This window comes from Gallinula chloropus (genome assembly GCF_964237585.1).
Source record: "Gallinula chloropus genome assembly, chromosome: 5".
NCBI classification, from domain to species: domain Eukaryota; kingdom Metazoa; phylum Chordata; class Aves; order Gruiformes; family Rallidae; genus Gallinula; species Gallinula chloropus.
This window is the reverse complement of record NC_140090.1, coordinates 42,172,532-42,192,147: the sequence shown is the minus strand read 5'-3', so window position 1 is coordinate 42,192,147 and position 19,616 is coordinate 42,172,532. Positions and strand designations below refer to the sequence as shown.

The 19,616-nt window shown below is 35.0% G+C and overlaps 1 protein-coding gene across 1 annotated transcript in view; it reads left to right on the top strand.

Moving 5' to 3' along the window:
• The window catches only part of DNAH7 (dynein axonemal heavy chain 7), a gene marked incomplete at its 5' end in the record, with an annotated part of 105,095 nt that overhangs the window by 39,957 nt on the left and 45,522 nt on the right, over window positions 1-19,616 (top strand). The window contains 12 exons of the mRNA XM_084264583.1: window positions 1,372-1,620; window positions 2,996-3,145; window positions 4,129-4,311; window positions 5,103-5,279; window positions 5,604-5,735; window positions 6,351-6,575; window positions 8,084-8,281; window positions 11,325-11,480; window positions 13,104-13,272; window positions 14,845-14,971; window positions 15,817-16,036; window positions 18,652-19,524. Of these exons, the coding sequence (XP_084120709.1) occupies window positions 1,372-1,620; window positions 2,996-3,145; window positions 4,129-4,311; window positions 5,103-5,279; window positions 5,604-5,735; window positions 6,351-6,575; window positions 8,084-8,281; window positions 11,325-11,480; window positions 13,104-13,272; window positions 14,845-14,971; window positions 15,817-16,036; window positions 18,652-19,524 (2,859 nt within the window). The remainder of the gene's footprint in view (window positions 1-1,371; window positions 1,621-2,995; window positions 3,146-4,128; window positions 4,312-5,102; window positions 5,280-5,603; window positions 5,736-6,350; window positions 6,576-8,083; window positions 8,282-11,324; window positions 11,481-13,103; window positions 13,273-14,844; window positions 14,972-15,816; window positions 16,037-18,651; window positions 19,525-19,616) is intronic.

The following is a 19,616-nucleotide window of genomic DNA, read 5'->3' as shown; positions in this document are numbered from 1 at the left end:
TATATTGTGTGGTCAGTGTTTCAGAGCACTTCATAAGTATTCTTATGAAATAGGTTGGTAGAAATTGTCTCCTTTTTTCATTAAAAAAGTGCAAATAGTAAATAAACTAAATGTCCCAGACTTGTTCTGAGTTGATCTCAGTATGTAACTGAGATGAAGAAAATGATCTGTAACTTGCGCCCCTGATTTACAGGATACACTAACACAGTCAGTCTGTACTCTAATATGTGCCATTTGGATTGCAGTTCTAATTTCTTCCTGCAGGATACGCACCTTTAATACACCTCTGATTGAAGCAGGCATGGCCAAGGCAAATGTGAGCGGTCACATTCATTAGCAAAAATTTGCTGTTGCCTTTGGTAGCTGTGAGCTTTCTCTGTCCTGTTAGAGAAAAAGAAAGCATCTGGGCTGGTGTGTATAGCTGCTGGGAAACTGAAAACACTGTTCTTCATGTGTACTTTTCTAAACATCAGTGGAAAAACCCCTGTTTCTTCACATACAGCCATGGGAATTTATATGCAATTATACACACACAACATCAAAAACTCTTTAAAGTTGTTTTGGATAGTAATTAGGAATATTTTAGCAGTCATATTAGTTACAATTATATTTTCAGTGCATAATGCTTATTTTGGCAGAATGTTATCAAATTAGGTTATATAAGCAAGCATCCATGAGGGCATGACAGTAATATGGAAGCTCTTTTCTTTAGGAAAAGAAAAGGTAATTGTCTTGCCCAGAGTTACATGAAAACATAATTAGAAAGTGAATATATGTTTCTGGACACTGTTACTGCAATATACTTTAAATTCTGCCTAAACTGCACAGTTGTTCCTGCAAACAAGTCATAAGCATGCAGGGAGATTTTAGTTTTCCACAATTTTTGAAATAGTGGAGATGAAATTGAGAGAAGTCTGAGAAAATTGAAGCATTAATAATTTGGTTGGATTTTTTTTCCTCTCATTGTCTCAGGTATAAAATCTCTATTCTAGAATGAGTTTATAAATACATAATTCTTTAACAGAGAGTATGGAGAAAAAGTGCAGGAGATAACCAATAGAAATTTTACATCAAACGCGTTCCAGACAAGAAAAGCTGCTCAACTTAAACATAGTTTGATATTCTGCTTGGGAAATATGATTATTTTCATTGGAGAAGCCTTGGTTTTGTCACAGTCCATTGTAAAACATACCACTGGTAGCACAGAATATTGAACATATATTTTAATTTATAAATGACTTGTAAAATTCATAATTATTTTATTTCAATCAAAATAGTTATTAGTCTGCCTAGGTTAACAAGGGTTGATTGCTTGAGGTTCAAACCAAATGTGTGCAAATAAGTCTACTTTCTGATTAATTGTTTGAATAGGGTATTACTTCTGATTTGTTTCCTGGTGTGAAGTTACCAAAACCAGACTATAATGACCTACTGGAAGCCATCAAAATGAACTGTGATGCTATGAATTTGCAAATGACTGACGTATTTGCTATGAAGATCCTGCAGATATATGAGATGATGATTGTGCGTCATGGCTTTATGATAGTTGGAGAGCCTTTTGGGGGAAAGACGTCTGCATATCGAGTTCTGGCAGGAGCCCTGGGAGACCTATGTGAGAAGGTATCTAACACTTTTCTAGATATTCCTAGTGAAAACTCTTTTCAAACAATATTTGAATTTAATCAGTATTTGTATTCAAACAATACAGAATTTACTTTAAAGAACTTAAAAGCATAACAAAAAGTTGAAGAATTTGATTGAGAAGCTTATTGCCAAGCTTATATAAGACAGGATCACCCAGTTTTAAATGCACCTATTTCATATATTCCATGGGTTTTTGCAATGGCATTTTCTCTAATTGGATTGGACAAGATATGATTAGCTATTCAAAATTTTATGATAAAATGTTCCTTGTGCAAGTTTTATACCAGATTTTCAATTTACTCAAATGAGAGTTGCTGAACTCTCTTGACAGAGATTGTTTACACTACAATCAATGGATCTGCTTCGTAAACTTATACAAAGTTTTGAAGATTTTCTGATAAGAATATAGTAAACACATGTGAACCCAGAAACTAAATTATATCAAATTTTGATTATTTTTGAAACCAGAGTATTTAAAGTTTTTAGACAAGTTTTAAGTCTGGCACAAATCCAAGGTCTGTTCTGCTAAATAACTTCTCACCTGATAAGAAGTGTGTAGTAATTGTTCTCTGCGAAACATCTAAGTGGTCCAGTAGTAACAAATCTTGCTCAAATTGAAGCCATCAAAATATTTGTTTCATATGGGATCTCTGGAATCATGCCACTCAAACTGTGGAGGCTTTTGCAGAATAATTTGACCGTAGTTATTGTCTTTAGTATTCTGTGTTCTAAGGACTTCTAGATTTAGTCATCTGATCTTCTAGGATGGGATCTGAACAAGGCACTTTTTTATCTGTTACTGAAATGCTTAGGATTTAAGACTTGAGAAAGGCTGGCCCACTCAGTGAACTTTGGGCACGCCCAGAGAAAATTAGTAATAACCATGAAGCGTAAGTGATCTTCAGGACACTGAACTTCTTCAGGCTGGCTGACTGGAAACATGCAGCCGTACTACCCATTTTTTCATTTTGTAAAATATTACATTTCCCTCAATATTCATATTGGCAAAACAGACTATGTTAGAATGAATTGTAATTCCTGTATGTGTAAGAATAGAACTTGTGTCTTGATTGTCCAGTTTGCTAACATTAAAGAACCCCAAACAAACCCATTATAAAGCTACTGTTCAGCATTAAAATTAAACTTCCAGCTATGTATGATAAAGTTGGGAAAATTGCCTTTAGGGACTTGTAAACCATCTTTCAAATGTAATATGTGTAATTCCTGCTGTAAACTGATGAAATTTTAATGAACATTTAATAATATATAACTGTAAAATTCAAACTAAAGCAAATGGCATAACAAATTGCATGTTTGGTGCTAACAGATTTTAATACTTTTGTGTCTACAGGGGTTGATGGAAGAGAACAAAGTTCAGATCACAGTTTTAAATCCTAAATCTATAACAATGGGTCAGCTATATGGTCACTTTGATCCAGTCTCACATGAATGGTCAGATGGCATCCTAGCAGTAAGCTTCAGAGCATTTGCTTCTTCCCCAGTAAGTGCTTAACAAGCTTGGGAAAAAAATTTTCAATTTATACATCTTAGATTTAAATTCCCTGTTGCTTGTGCAACCATTGTAGATTGTGCTTAACTATTTGAATGCAGAGTCTGCAGTTTAGCACAACTGTAGTGTGCACCATGCAAAATACGTTTTTTGGATGCTGGTGAATTAAGATTTGTGTTACACAAATCATTATGTGAAGATAAAGATTTTTATCTGTTTGTGTATGTTATAAATCAATATTTAGTCTTCCTACCACATTGTCACTCCTTATTTTGTCTGATTATGGCCTAAATCTGTTAAGGAATACTGGCATTTTGACATTTATTTTGGAAGAAGCTGCTGTCTGAGTATGGCTTATGGCTGACTTTCCATTAAAGTCCATTGACCCATTTTCACCAAGTATAATAAAAGATTTATCTACAGATACTACACTTTCTGCTTGTGATTGCAGTACCAGACTCTTTACCCCATAAACTTAGATACTGTACTGAGGTTGATCAGTGTGAAGTTCACCAACTCTAGTAACTGCACAACTGCTTTGTATTTTCCTATAAGATATATGATGAACACCTGTGACTATTTGCTTGTATTGTAAAAACTCCAGACATACTACGTTGAGACATAATATTCCTTAAATTAATCCCATTGCCTTCCATGGTAAGTGTGCAGTAGGTATTACTGATGAGTAGTAACTTGTATTAATAGTCTCACTGTTGCAGTTTGGCAGAAGCAATGTACTGCATTGCAAGTATAACTGAAACAAAGATATTAGCCTTCAACAGTTGACTACAGTAAATGCTTTATAGTTATAAAACTAAATTGTATGTGTAGATCGTGATTTCAGAAACTGCCTTTGAATTCGCATTTGTACTCTGAGTACTTTGGTGGGAAATACCTTTAGATCAAAAATATTTATTTTACAGTAAACATGATAAATTGCAAACATTTTGTTAAAAGTATTTTCTGCAAACCAGACTCCAGATAGGAAATGGCTGGTTTTTGATGGACCAGTGGATGCAGTATGGATTGAGAATATGAATACTGTACTTGACGATAATAAAAAATTGTGCCTCATGAGTGGAGAGATCATCACAATGTCACAACAAATGAGCCTTATATTTGAACCAATGGATTTAGAAGTGGCTTCTCCTGCTACTGTAAGTATCTGTACCTATCTTTGAAAGACTGATTAAAAATGTATTTCATTATGGTGATATATATTCTAATTTTTAAAAAATACATTTAACTCAGAATAGTAATTAGAAGTTTGTATTTCTTTCATATGTTTCTAAAGCAAGAACTTTGTACCCTGGTTTTCTTGTTTATTTTTTCATAATCTTATAATATGCCGTGAAAAATTACTTACACACACATATAATGTAAATTGCATTCTAAGCCTAAGCCCCCCACCCCGTAACTGTCCAGTCAGATGTTGCAAATTCCTGACAATGACATTAAAATAACTTGTGCAAATCTTTAATCTCCCAGATAAATTCTGATAAAACCAACAGTCACTGTGTTTCTGTCCCCTTTCTGTATCTGTCACACATATTTTTTCTGATGGCACTTTGTGGAATGCAAAAATCTCTTGAATTTGAATAGAGGTTCAGATAATATTATTTTTACTTAAAATTATATAAAATTGAATTAAAACCACATGTTTTGACACACTAGTAATCAGTTTATTCTCTTTTTTGACTTTAATGTTGGGAACTGATTCTATTTGAACGGAAAATCTGTCTTTGATGTCTCCTGTTGGCTAAAGAAATAAAGCTGAGTTTGAAATGTGTCTGATTCAGGGCTCACAGAACTCCACTGTACATATTATACTAGATTCTAATAATCACAGAAACTGTATGTTATAACACTGTTATTTTAAGTTCTTCTAGATAGGAAAAAGCCTTTTCAGATAACATAAAATAACATGCACCTCTTTGCTAATTCTTAGGTTTCAAGGTGTGGTATGGTCTATATGGAGCCCCATATGTTAGGCTGGAGACCATTAACGATGTCTTGGCTAAATACAATGCATTCAGGAATCAGCTCTGTGCATAAAGAATTTACAATGGGCCTGTTTGACCGAATGGTTCCACTTTGTCTTGAGTTTATTAGGAAATACACAAAGGTAGGATAAAGAACTTTTCTGAAAAACTAAGAGTGTATGAATTATTTTCACTATCAAGTGCCAAAGGGGCAAATAATTTTATTTGGTCTGTATTAATTTATACTTCTTAATTTAAAAAACCCCAGATGTTAAGAAGAAGGCGGTGAGCAAAGTTTCTGTGTGTATTGTTTTACTTGCTTCTGAATGTATTTTAGACACAGTTATTCTACATTTTTATTAAACCTTCACACCAGGGACACTCCTCACCCCCCCCACTGTCTATCAGTCTTTTTTCAGTGAGTAAAAACACGCTTGCCACTAAGAACATTTCTTATTTATTTTCAGGAACTGTCTCCTACTTCAGATACAAACTTAGTTCGTTCACTTATGAATCTGATGGACTGTATGATGGACGAATTTGCTGATGAAGCCAAAGTTAAAGCTATGAATGATCATGACATTTTCTCCTGGCTTGAGGTAGGCAGTTGTAGGAAATTCCAAACTAGGTTTCAGTGAAATGGACTTCACAAGGCCTAAAGCCTGTATTTAGTAACTAGAAAACATGTTTTGTAATGTCCATTGAGGAAAAGACTATTACCTTCTTTACAATTGATGCATAGTTGAATCTGATGTATTTGATGTCATATTATAAATACAATTTTATACAAACCAACCACAGTTTTATGATTCTTCAGTTTCTGGTATCTCGGCTTACTATTAGTTAGATTGATGTTCTCTAAGGATTGCAATTCAAGGAAAGCCCTGTTTGCAGACACAGCCATCACTATATGAGATAGGCTTTCAAATAACAGAAAGATAATCTAAATTGTTACAGAATAAAAATCAGTTTATACTTGACCTTTCTCAAAATAATGACTCTGTGCTGAGCGGGTCACGAAAATGTTGTGCATTTTGCTGCACAAAAAAGGTGATTAGATGCTGATAGATAACATAAATTGTGTTATTTACCAGCTGCATGGTTGGAAGTTGGTCCAGTGTAATTCTATGATTTGTTGCAAAGATTTCTTTGATGATGAACAACTTTGTTATATGAAGTTACTTTTTCTTTTTTTCTCCGCCCTCCAACCCTAGGGCATTTTTTTGTTTTCACTTATATGGTCTGTAGGAGCTAGCTGTAAGGAAGATGATCGACTGAAATTTGACAAAGTTGTACGTGAAATACTTAATGGATCAGTTAGTGAGGAGATAAGAGAAGAATACAATTTGTTAAGCAGTATTGATCAACAGTCTTCAAAACATTTTACGGTCCCATTTCCAACAGAAGGAACAATTTATGATTATCGGTTTGTCAAAAAGGTGAGGATTGCAAAATAAGATGTGGACTTCTGTTTTGAAATTATATTTTATGAATGCTACAAGATGTGTATTGTGAATATGTTTCTGCTGTCTGCTTCTTTAATCACTGGCAATCCATCCTTGCAAATTAATGGTGGTCTGGCTGGGACTTGCAGTGCCAAAGCTTGTCTCTTTGGCTACCATAATAATTGTCTGTTGTGGCAAGTTTGCAGAGAATCACAACCAGTTTTGGTTTTGGGTTTTGGGGGGTCGTTGTTGTTTTGTTGGGTTTTTTTAATATTTTTTTTTTAATTCTTGATTTTTTTCAAGATTATATTGTTTCGTGTTTCAACCCTTTTCTTAGATCTATGAAGAAACTGAGGCCATAACTCATTTCTGTAGTAGGCTGCTGCTTTGCCTCTTCTTGTCCCCACCTTTTTCCTGGGATTAAACTGTGAATCCATGTGTTTCTCCCAGTGGAGAAGACAACTTCATGCGCTGGATCTAGCATGCTACAGAGGCTCTGAGATGAATGTACCTTTTTTTTTTTTTGCTTATTTGACTTTTATTTTCTTTTAGTTTGTCATTCCTGTAAAATCCTGTTTAAGTACAATGAGAATTTTTTGTTTAGATTTCAGTTTGTGTGTGATTCCTGTGTCTTCCTAAAGAAAGTGGCTGAGTTTTCCATCTGCAGTAAAGTCCTTATGTCTTCTGATTATAATCCATAAAAACATGGTCTTACAGTAGAGGGGGTTTTATATCCAGAGGTCAGAATATGCCCTCCTCTAAGAAAGACTTAAGGAAAAATCAATCTCTCTTTTTTATTTTATGACAGAAAGTTTTGGGGGTAAATGGAACATTCAGTTATTTTCGGGGGTATTTAAAATTTTTAAAATCCAAAGGAGACAGCTTTGCTTTGAGGCTTAAGACTGAAATTAATTTGCCTTTAAATTCCATAGTTTGGAGGTATTCATCATGAATTGAGAGTATGTGAAAATACTAACTATGCTATTCTAGTTTTACTGATTTCGTTTATACAGTAATTTCCACTGTGAGCAAGGTGAGGCACAGGTTGCCCAGAGAAGCTGTGGCAGTGCTCAAGGCCAGGTTGGATGGGGCTTTCAGCAACCTGGTCTAGTGGAGGGTGTCTTCTGTGGCAGAGATACTTTAAGGTTCCTTCAAACCCAAACCATTCCATGATTTGATGATGTGTATGCTTCTGTTACATATATGTGTGTGTGTTTATGCATGTACAGATACAAAAGATAAGATAAAGTCTTTGTCTTTGAGTACTTGTGTCTTTGAGAAGTTGCATGCTTTACACATAGGTGTTATGTTTCTTTTAAAATAGTCTCAATTGAAAGCACTGCATTCCGAAACAAACCTATGAATTTTTTTTAATCCTTTTAAAAACTGTTTGGTAACCCGATCTGTTAAGTCACAGAATGTTGATTTTTCTATTTTCATTAATTCAATGCTGGTTTTTCCTGTTTATTATAAATATTTTACTTTTGTATATACTAAAATAGGGAGCCGGAATTTGGGAACCCTGGGTGGAAACACTCAAATCAGCTCCTCCTATACCTCAGGATATGATATTTAATGAGATAATTGTACCAACTCTGGATACTGTTCGGTACATGGCATTGATGGAATTGTTGACAGTTCATCAAAAATTTTCTATATTTGTGGGGCCGACGGCAACTGGGAAAAGTACCTATATTACTGTAAGTACTTTTAGTGCTGACATTAGACATACTCATAAAATGTGTAAGATATGGAATAATTTTATAACTTTTTAAAAGGTAAATGTAGGATATTATGAAATGAAATTATGAACAATTAATATGCAGTTGTGTAGCACAACGTGGTGGGGTTTGGGTTGATTTTTTTTTGGTTGGACTTTTGTTTGGTGTTTGTGTGTGTTTGTTTTTTCTTTTCTGCACTTCCAGATTAAATTCTTAAGAAGCACTCTGATATCCACTGGAATAAATTGCTAATAGACCCCAAACATGACTATACAGTTCAATTCCTGTATTGATTTACTTTGCATCGTTGATTATCAATATAGTCGGGATAGTCCACTGATTCACAAAAGAGTAAATAATTTAATAAGACATCAAGTCAGGATTGCTCTAAACAAGAAAAGAAACAGATGCATCCTAGAGTTAGAAACAGAAAAAAGTGTGCTGCTATTATTGTGGAAAAGTTAAGTCGTTAAACCTTTTCTAGTCAGCTTCTGCTATGTCAGTTTCATGCACTAGAAAACAGGGAAGAATAAGAATGTTATTACTGAAAGAATTATGAAAGGCAAAAAATTAATAGCAATATTATTGAATAATTCTTTATACAAAAAGACTAGTGGGAAGGGGAATAGGCTAGTTAAGGTCTTAAAGTCTTCCTAGGAGGTTTACTTTGGGCAACCAGTTAGCTGTATTACAATGAATATCATCTGCCTGTTTCAAGAGAAGCAATTTTTAAACCAAAAGAATCGTGCGCTCTGTTTTATAGAATTACATATGTCCCTTACCCATCTTGTCTTTAAGACAAAATAAAGAACAATAATCATCATCATCTAAATTGATTTTACCATTTGACAGTATACAATTTCTATTATCTCAGAAACAATCTTCTTGGCAAAACCCTAATACTTGACCTAGTTTTAGGATTTTTTAGCTTGATATAATTTTCCTGGAGAAAGGGAGAAAAATATTTTTTTTTTCAGTACATAACCAGTTAATTGTTTCAATGTGAATCTAATTTTCTACGGAACAGAAATATCAACAAATGTTTAATATTTAAAGATGTTACACAGTGGTATATCAGCCATTTTATCTAGTCTAATATTATATTGATATTTCTATATAGACACATACCATACATTAATAACATTATTAAGTTAGTAAAATAGAGAATTCAGGAGCTAATAAATTCTACCTTCCACAATAATGTAACATCTTTGTCAAATGTGCTATTCTTAAAAATTCAATTCAAGCATTGAGTACTGAAGAGAGATCATTGACAAGAGTTTAGGTTTCCACAGTGTATTTTATATTGAAAGACGCAAGTTATACTTGGTTCAGTGTCCCTAACAATAATCAAAACACATGAGACTAAGTAATAAAAACATTTAATGTAACTAATGACTTAGTACAGCCAAAAATATATTTCTCAGAGCTTGTGAAATTCTAATGAAGGACATAAAAATCTTGTAATAATTATTGTAACTTCAAGTATTAGAATAAAAAATCAAGATTTAATTTAAATTTTTTCCCTGTCTACACATACTTTTTTTTCTTTCTAAAGGGATAAATCAGTCTGTGTAATTGAAAGCAGGTTTTATTATTTTTTTGAGTAATTGAGTTGTTTTGTATTACAGTATTTAATTTTTTCATCTTCAGTCATGAAGTGATGCTTTGTTCATGTTAATTTGTCATGTCACTATTAACATAACAATATGGGTAATTAGAAAGTTATTCTAATGGTCTAGATTTAAAATTTTAATTCTTCATAGAGATCTGACAGATAACGGTGGGTAAAATCCTGATACTATCAATCTTTCTGGGAGACTATTAAACCCTGACAGGCAATGGAACTGTGCCAATAAAATACTCATACTGGTGAGGTTCACTTACAGGAATTTCAAAATTCAGCATTTTTAGCTGAGTTCTATCTAGATCTTTAGGAAAGTATACTTTTGAAGCAAAATGGGGATATTTCATTAGAGATATGGCAAAGCCATTATTTCATTTTTAGTTAATGAGATTCCCTAAGTACATCATGAGAGAAGGAGGAAACTGTTCCTTTGAGCAGCACAAAAATGATTTTATTCTTTTTTCCTTTAGTATGTCTTTTTTTTTTTTTTTGTAAAGCATTCTGCTTCTCTTGATTGCTCCAGTACAATCAGCATGAAGCCTGTGTACATTTCTGTTTTGCAGAGGGAGCAAAACTTAGAAGTTATGTAAGCAGATAAAACAAATTTGGCTTCATGGTCTTGAATCTGTCATCTTTCCTTCCTTTTCTGTGATAAAATTAACTGTGAAGTTACTGACTAAGGACTATTTATCTTAGTTCTGGTTTTACGTTTCTTTTCTGAAATAATTTTGAAGAAAATATTAAGACTAGAAGCAACTGCTGGAAGGATGGAAGGGTGTCTTCCCCCTGTGCTTTTACTCACATGTGGGTAAAAAGCGAGTCCCACTCAGTTTTACTTGAAATGGTGACTTTGGTCTAGATGTTCCTCAGAGGTAAAATTGCAGCTAACATACTGGACTTTGGAAGGTACTTAGCATTATAAAATACTGCCAGTCTTGAAGGTAAAGCTTATCTTTACATGTTCTTGCTATGCCCATCAAAAGAAATATTCCTGGAAACTCTTCAAAACTAGGCCTAAATTTTTGGATCTGTGGATGCTTTTGCAAATTTGGGTGTTGATTAGTACAAGCAATATATGAAAACTTTAATTAGTACTATGAAGTAATTATGTCTGCAAAATAGTAACATTGTGAATATATAGAATATACTAGATCATATCAGTAAAAATGTCTATATTGGGGATAGAGGTTTTTCTCCAACACTATTTATTATGTTTTGAATTATTCAAGAATATTGGTTTATCTGATGAAATATAATTATTAGTTATCTTAGAGATGAAATGCTGCTTTATAATTCTAAATAAAATAAGAATGATACAAAAATGTCTGTTTCATTGTTATTTGCTAATATAACAATGCATATCATTTAACTTTGTCCTCTTCACAATCCTTCCAGAATTTTCTTTTAAATCATTTGAATAAAGAAGACTACAAGCCACTGCTCATTAACTTTTCAGCACAATCTACGGCAGCTCAGACTCAGAACATTATAATGTCCAAGCTGGAAAAAAGGAGAAAAGGAATTTTTGGACCTCCTCTTGGGAAAAGAATGGTAACTGATGTATTTCTGTATGTAAATGAGGGCTTAAATGCTAGCAAGTATGTAAAGGCATTAGTTTCTCAGCTGATCACAGGTGATACCAGGAAAAGATACTAAATTTGAAATAAACTGTCTAATTAGAGTTCTAATTCTTCTAATTTAGATCTTTCTCTTCTTTTTCCTTTCTTCTACTAATATGCATCCTGGTTTAAACACCAGAAGAAAATGGGATATATGATATGATGTCAATAACTGAACAGCATTGCCATGCTTCCCCCTCCCTATTTTGTGGTACTATCTTTCAGATGAGTTCTCTGTAAGTGTTAAATCAGTGTTGAGGTATCAGCATTGAGAATGCGGTTGGACTAGATGAAATCCAAGGTTCCTTACAACCTGTTCAGTGATTTTGCAAGTATTAAAGGAGAACTAAATCTTTTATGATGTTATCACTGATGCCTGACAAACCCTTAATCAGTGGAACTCTGAGTACGCAGAAGCTCAAGAAGGGTATTGGAGTAGAGCCTGCTTTTTTTTTTTTTCCCCTGCAGTGGGAAGATAATTTTATCTGCTGTCTAGAAGAGTTGCAGTGAGATTGAAAATTGAAATCTAAGGAATTTCCATTATCTCATTATTTTTTCCAACCCAAATGAAGAACAAATTTAGTTTTTAAGGAAAATTTTTAAATTATGTTTAAATTGCAGTGGTAGATGTGTATGATTCAGTACTGGTATTTTAGGATGCCTGAGACTTTTTGTATTTGCAGCCTTTTTTTAAAAAATATTTTTCAGTATTTCCCAGCTGTTAATTAATAAACACTTGTTATCCAAGAGCAAAATGTATTAATGTTAGAAGTTCCTTAATGAAGTATCATTTAAATTGTTTTAAGGTCTTCCCCTGCCTCCTCTTCCAAACTATTCTTTTAAGATGCATTTTATCTGAGTTAAAAATATAACAATACTTTGAAAGGGATATATTTTGTCTTGTTCTGTATTAACCAAGAATTTTTCAAACCATTTCAGTATGTTGCTCAAATTGCAGTGCTAATCGAGATACAAGACTCATGATTTAAACAGTTTCTCTTTTGAAAAAATTTCTACTCCATATCAGCTAGAGAAAGAAAAGAAATGGAGATAAAATGCATGAATCTGTTTCTATAACTTGCATCAGTTACATTAGTTTAGTTGTGTGAAGATGTGTCCTCATCAGCAGTAGCCTAGAAAGAAATATGCAGTATTTGCAAGAAATATGTAATGCTTAATAGATCTAGAAACAGAACCATAGTCGCACTGAAGTTTGAGATTTTCGTGGGTCGTCTTGAATCCATCCGTTTTTTCAAGAAAAGCTGTGTGCATAGCACAGTAGTTTTACTATGTTTCAGATAGAATCAGAAATAAGAGAAGCACAGCTTTTTCTTCCCTTGCCTTAGAGCGGCACAGTTAGTTCTTAATTGATTTTTATTTAACTTAGCAGCAGCTCCATTAAGAGGTCAGGGCTGCTTTTCAAAAATGTGTATTTGTGTATTAATTCCATTAATTTTAATGGTACTTCATTGATGTGCAGTGTTTCCAGAATAAAATGAAACTGTGGCATATATTCAGTAAAATAAATGGAAAATAATTTATGTTTTTCTTTTAGGTTGTATTTGTAGATGATGTTAATATGCCAGCACGAGAGGTCTATGGTGCTCAACCACCTGTTGAATTACTACGGCAGTGGTTAGATCATTGGAATTGGTATGACCTTAAAGACTGCTCAATGATTAAACTTGTAGATGTTCAGATTGTGTGTGCAATGGGACCACCAGGTAAGATTTGGGTTTTTTTATATGCTTTTTCCTGTTTTGTTCTTTTCTCCTCCTTCCTGTGCCATGCCCTGCCCTCCCCTCCCCCCCGACCCCCAATGATTGAGTGCTTACTTATGGATTGTTTTACAATTTGGGTCTAGGGATAGGATTCAAGGAACCCTTTCCTTGCAGGAAACATGAACATTCACAGTAGAGTTGAGGAGCAGCAGAGAGACTACACAAGCTTGGCAGGAAGAAATACTCCTTTTCAGGAAAATAAGAACGTATCTATTTACAAACCCCCTTTGGTCTAATGAAGACCCTCCAGTATCTTCATTCTATGTTCCTGTTCCAGGGTGATAGTGTAAAAATTACTTTCAGTTCTCTGAAACTGGGTCAAATTTTCCTTTCCCAAGAGAATTTTGTAGCCAGTTTTTTTTCCATTATTATTTTGTTTGACTAGTGAAAAATGGACTGATCACATGTACAAGTTTTGGTCCTCATTATTTGTGTCAAATACCACAATTCAGCTTCAGGCTGAAGAATTTATTTTTGTAGTTGTACAGGGAGCTACTTCTAGAACTTGCAAAATTATATTCTCCTTTCCAGCTTGTGTTTGTTAGTTTTTTTAATTCTAATAAGAAATGCAATATGTATATAGTGCTAGTGACATAACTATAAAGCTATTGAAAGAACATTTAAAGCTATTTCGTAAAGTTAGGTTCAGATTTATGTTAGGAAGGAATTATATTTTGGCTAGAATTCAAATTTATATTCTGATAGCATGCGTAATTTTGCAATCAGTGCTCATGTAAACTTCAAGAAGCAATATAAACTGCTGTGTCTGAGAGACGACCTTAGCTGGGGTAGAAGGAAGTAGGATAACTGGCCTGTTTAGCATAACATACTGAGATTCCTCAACAGATGCTAGTAATGCATGCATAGTGAGATATAGAAAATCCCTAGTTCTGGTTGCAGTCTCAGGTAGCTGAATGTGAGACAGCTCCAGGCTGGGAGTCTTTTACTTTTCACTTTTCAGCTACTTTTTTTCTGGTTTGCTGCTGTAAGAAGGTTGCATACACTGTGCACCATCTTAATCCGAATTGCAAGCAGAAGCAGCAAGCATCCAGTAAATTTCTGGCTGACATCCCCTAATTTCCACACAAAGCTTCATTGTCCAGACCATAATGTAGTCATAAGAACTACTAACCTTATAACTGGGATAAAATTTAAATTGAGTAAAGTAAGCAGCATTACTTGTAGAGGCTTCTTTCACTGGGATGCTTTGAAAATCAAGAACAGGGGTTTGGAGTTTATAATAAGAGTTGTTTTTTTTTAATAACAGAGGCATGGTTAAAACAGAATCAAAACTGTAACTCGATGATTTCAATCTGTATTTTACAGGCTATAGGCTACAGGAGAACAGATTGACAGTGAACTGCATGTTGTTTTCATCAGACTTATGGCAAAGTGTGGTACTTTTCAGTGTGAGATGGGTAGCTGAATCAGAGAGGAATATTAGAACAAAAATGACAGGCTTTTACTCTTTTTTTTTTGTTGTTAGTTACAGTATCAATGTTTTCTAATATTTAGGTGGTGGTCGAAACCCAGTAACACCACGGTTCCTGCGACACTTCAATACAGTTAGTATCAATGAGTTTGATGATGAATCCATGTACACAATTTTCTCTAGAATCTTAGACTGGCATCTAACAGTATGGTAAGTGACATCTAGGTATTGGGAAAAAAATCAAGGTCGGTGTTTAAATTGTTGTACTAGGAAGTCTCCATGATATGTTTGTAGGGCACTGCTCTTGAAAAGAATCAAAATATTTTATGTCCTATGCTTTTTGATTTACTAATTACTTCACAGAAGTGCTTATCTCTAAAATATTGTAGTGGTGAAGAGATTTAGATTATTTGAGGCTAATTCAGTTAGCTGAAATATTTCTGTAATACAGTATTTATTGATGTATAATAAACAAGAATATTGGTTAGTTATTCAGAGAATAGAACTGGAAACTGCTCTTAAATTTCCTGTGGTTTGAGAAGGCTTACTTTTTCTTTGGCCTTTCACTACTGCATAGTTTTTAATTCCATTATAAGGAATGGATTTCAACTTTCATTGTCTATCCATTCTGACAGCTAAGCCACAAAAATTGCACATATTCTCTTTCTAGATCAAGTTTGTGAACTGACAACTTGTGACCCTTTGAGGGAGAGAGGTCTGAGAGGACAGCAAGGGCTTTTTGACCTGACTTCCCTGTTGTCACTGTTAGTCATAAAAATGAGATGGAAAAAGAGCATAATGAGCTGACATCGCAAAATTTGTCAGTATGTTCCATGTTTACTAAATTTGATTTGCAGAGTTAAACCTGTTAATCCAGTGACAGAACTAAGGTTTTGTAAAACTGCCTATGAGGAAGTGTAATCATAGAATTTAAAAACTGGCACGAATTTATAACTAAGTCAGTGTACAAATATAGTATTATTTATTAACTCACATCCTAGCATGAGAGAATTAAGAGAATCATTCTATTCTTATCACCTTTTATAACTTTTCAGTTACAGCTTTCCATCACAATATGTAGAACTGACTCCACAAATTATTAATGGAACCATGTGTATGTATAAAGAAGCTATGAAGAACCTGCTTCCTACCCCTGCCAAATCTCATTATTTGTTCAATCTCCGTGACTTTTCACGTGTTATTCAAGGTGTTTGCCTATCAAGGCCTGAAACAATAGAATCTGTAGGAATGATAAAACGTCTCTGGGTTCACGAGGTAAGTAACCTAATACTAAGAAATTATATTTATTATAAACAAGAAAAATATGTGTATTTGTTTATTAATCTTTTTGCAAGACCATCTACTGTTGGCTAAAAGTGATGAATTGCTATCACGCTCATGAGAAAGGCTTTTGTACACTGTATAGGCATATGAAATCAGACTTTTTCAAAGTATTAATCATATTTTAGTAGACAAGTTGATTGTTATCATAGAATGCTTTAGGTTGGAAGGAACCTCAAAGATCATCTAGTTCCAAGCCCCTGCCTAGTGCTCTAGCCCCCTGATCATCTTTGTTGCCCCCTGCTGGACTTGCTCCAACAGCTCCATGTCTTTCCTGTACTGGGGATCCCAGAGCTGATGCAGTACTCTAGGTGGGATCTCTTGGGAGCAGAGTAGAGGATCTGAATCACCTCCTCTGATGTGCTGGCCATGCTGTTTTTGATGCAGCCCAGGACATGTTTGGCCTTTTGAGCTGCTAGTGCACATTACTGGTTCATGTTGAGTTTGTAATCAGTCAGCATCCCCATTCTTCTCAGGGATGCTCGCAATCCATTCTCCACACACCCTGTAATTGTGCTTGGGATTATGCTGACCCACATGCAGGACCTTGCACTTGGCCTTGTTGAACATCATACAGTTCACATGGGCTCATCTGTCCAGCCTGTCAAGGTCTCTCTGGATGGCATCCCTTCCTTCCAGCACATTGTCCTAAACACACAGCTTGGTCTTGTTGGCAAACTTGCTGAGGATGCACTCTATCCCATTGTCCATGTCACAGGCAAAGATATTGAACAGTGCTGGTCCGAGTACTGACCCCTGAGGAACACCACTTGTGAACCACGATGTTCACATTGAGCTGTTGACCACATCTCTGAGCATGAGCATTGAGCCAGTTCTTTATGCACCAAGTGGTCCATCCGTCAAATCCATGTCTCTCCAGTTTAGAGACAAGGATGTTGTGCGTGACAGTGTCAAATGCATTATTGATAACCTTTGCTTTCATGTGATTATGTAGTCTCTGTTTGCTGCTTTGAATACCTGCATAGTCCTTTCAATGTCTTTTCTCCTTCTTCCAAAAATCAAAGAGAACAGCAAGTAGTCCTAGGTCACTCAAAATTTTGAGTGATTTAAAATTTGGTCCCTGCTTCTTGTTGTTTTGTTTTTTTGTTTACCTCTGGGCTGCCTTTAGAAGGAATTCTTGAGCTTGGTGTTTTCAGCAAATGCTTTCCTGTCTTTTAGTCTTAATAGGATAGACACACTGAAAGAGCACAAGTGAAATATGACTTTTAAAAACAAGAGGAAAAAGCCATACGTAGGTAATATCCGCTCTCTGGGTTTTTTTCCTGGATTAAAAGAAAGCAAAGTCATTAATAATTGTTCCTTTTTAAATATTCAGCTGTATTTTGTAGACTCAAATCAACATAAAGTATTCATCATCCTTCCCCGAAGCAGGATCATATGAATAAAGGAATCACAGTAAATTTTGAAGTGTTTTTTCTAATAATTTCTTGCAGTTCTTTAATGCTGAAGGATGTTCAAACTTCCAGGCAATCTGTTCATGTTCTTCACTATCTTTTTAATTAAAAATATTTTTAAATATCCATCTGCAGTTGTCTTCTTGTGGTTTTACCCCGGCTGAGAGCTGAGGTCCACGCAGCTGCCTGCTCTTTAAAGGAAAAGAGGAGGTGGGGTGGGAGGTGGGGGGTGTGAGGCAAGGGAAGCGAAAAGGAAGGGGCAAATAACAACCCCAAACCCAAGGAACCAAAGGCCTGTGGGTTGGGATAAGGACAGTTTACTAAAATAGCTGAAAGATAAAATATAACAATGCTAACAGGACTTTAGAGCAAAAAATATATGAAAGTGTTGATACACCATGCAGTTTCTCACCGAACCCACAACTCAGGCCATGCCACCCAGAGCCATCCCGGAACCCGACCCTCCCCCAAAAACTGCGCGTCCTGGAGCTGCCCGCTCCTCCTCCCATCAGCTCCCCTTTATACTGAGCATGATGTAATTGGCATGGAATACTCTCTTTGGCCAGTTTGGGTCACCGGTCCTGGCTTCATCCCTTCCTTTCTCACTAATAGAGAAATACGAAGAACTGAAAAAGTCCTTGATTGCTTGACACAACTAAAAACATCAGGATGTTATCAGCACTGATTTCATTTTAACTCTCAAAAACAGCATTTCAACTGCTGCTACAAAAGAAGTTAACTCCATCCTGACTGAAACCAGGACATGTCTTTTCTGAAATAGAACCCTGTAACTTGTACTGTCTGGCTGTATTGGGAAGACCAACATGTTCTCTTCCTCTCTGCAGCAGCCTTTCATGCATTTATGTAATAACATTTATAAATACATGCATATATGTGTATGTGTGTTTCAATATGAATTTTCAATTTAATTCAGAAGTAGTATTATTGGGCTCAACTGTTCAAATGAATTCTAAGTATCTATAATATCTATTTAATTTTTTTCTATATAGTGAAGCTTAAATTAATTTATATTTTAAGTCTTTTTCTGAATTTTATTTGTTTTATCTTGTTTAAAAAAACCTATAAATCAAGAGCAGAAGCAGCTGTTAAAAGAATTACATTTTTATTTTGCAGGTTCTTAGAGTGTATCATGATCGCTTGGTGGACAATCCTGACCGGGCTTGGCTAGTTGGATTTATCCAAGACGTAGTGAAAGATTACTTACATGAAGACTTTCATGAACTTTTTCAGAATCTGGATTTCAACAATGATGGCAGAGTGGAAGAAGATGACTTGCGTAGTTTAATGTTTTGTGATTTTTATGACCTTAAGAGAGAGGACACTAAATACAGGGAGATCAATGATGTGGATCAATTGAGATTAGTTGTAGAGAGTCACCTTGAAGAGTTTAATAACATGAGCAAAAAACCAATGCAGCTTGTCATGTTCCGATTCGCTATTGAACATATTTGTAGAATTTCCCGTATTCTGAAACAGCCTCGCAGCCATGCCCTCCTTGTTGGTGTTGGAGGTAGTGGTCGGCAATCTCTTACTCGGTTAGCAGCCCATATGGCTGAATACAACCTTTTCCAGGTTGAAATAACCAAAAGTTATGATATCAATGAATGGCATAAAGACTTAAAAGACATACTAAGAAAATCTACTGAAATGGAAATGCAGGGAGTTTTCTTGTTCACAGATACACAGATTAAAAAGGAGTCATTCTTAGAAGACATTAACAACTTACTAAATGCAGGTGAAGTGCCGAACCTCTTTGCAGTAGATGAGAAACAAGAAATTTGTGAAAAGATGCATCAAATAGATCGCCAGCGGGACAGGACAAAACAGACAGATGGCAGTCCTATAGCTCTTTTTAACATGTTTGTTGATCGCTGTCGAGATCAACTTCATGTAGTACTGGCAATGAGTCCCATTGGAGATGCTTTCCGTAATCGCCTTCGTAAATTTCCAGCTCTAGTCAACTGCTGCACACTTGACTGGTTTCAGGTAATCCAAAACTTTTGTTGTGCATGCCAAAAAATCTGAAATTAAAATACTCATCAAAAATAGACTTAATCTGATCCAGAACATCAGATTTA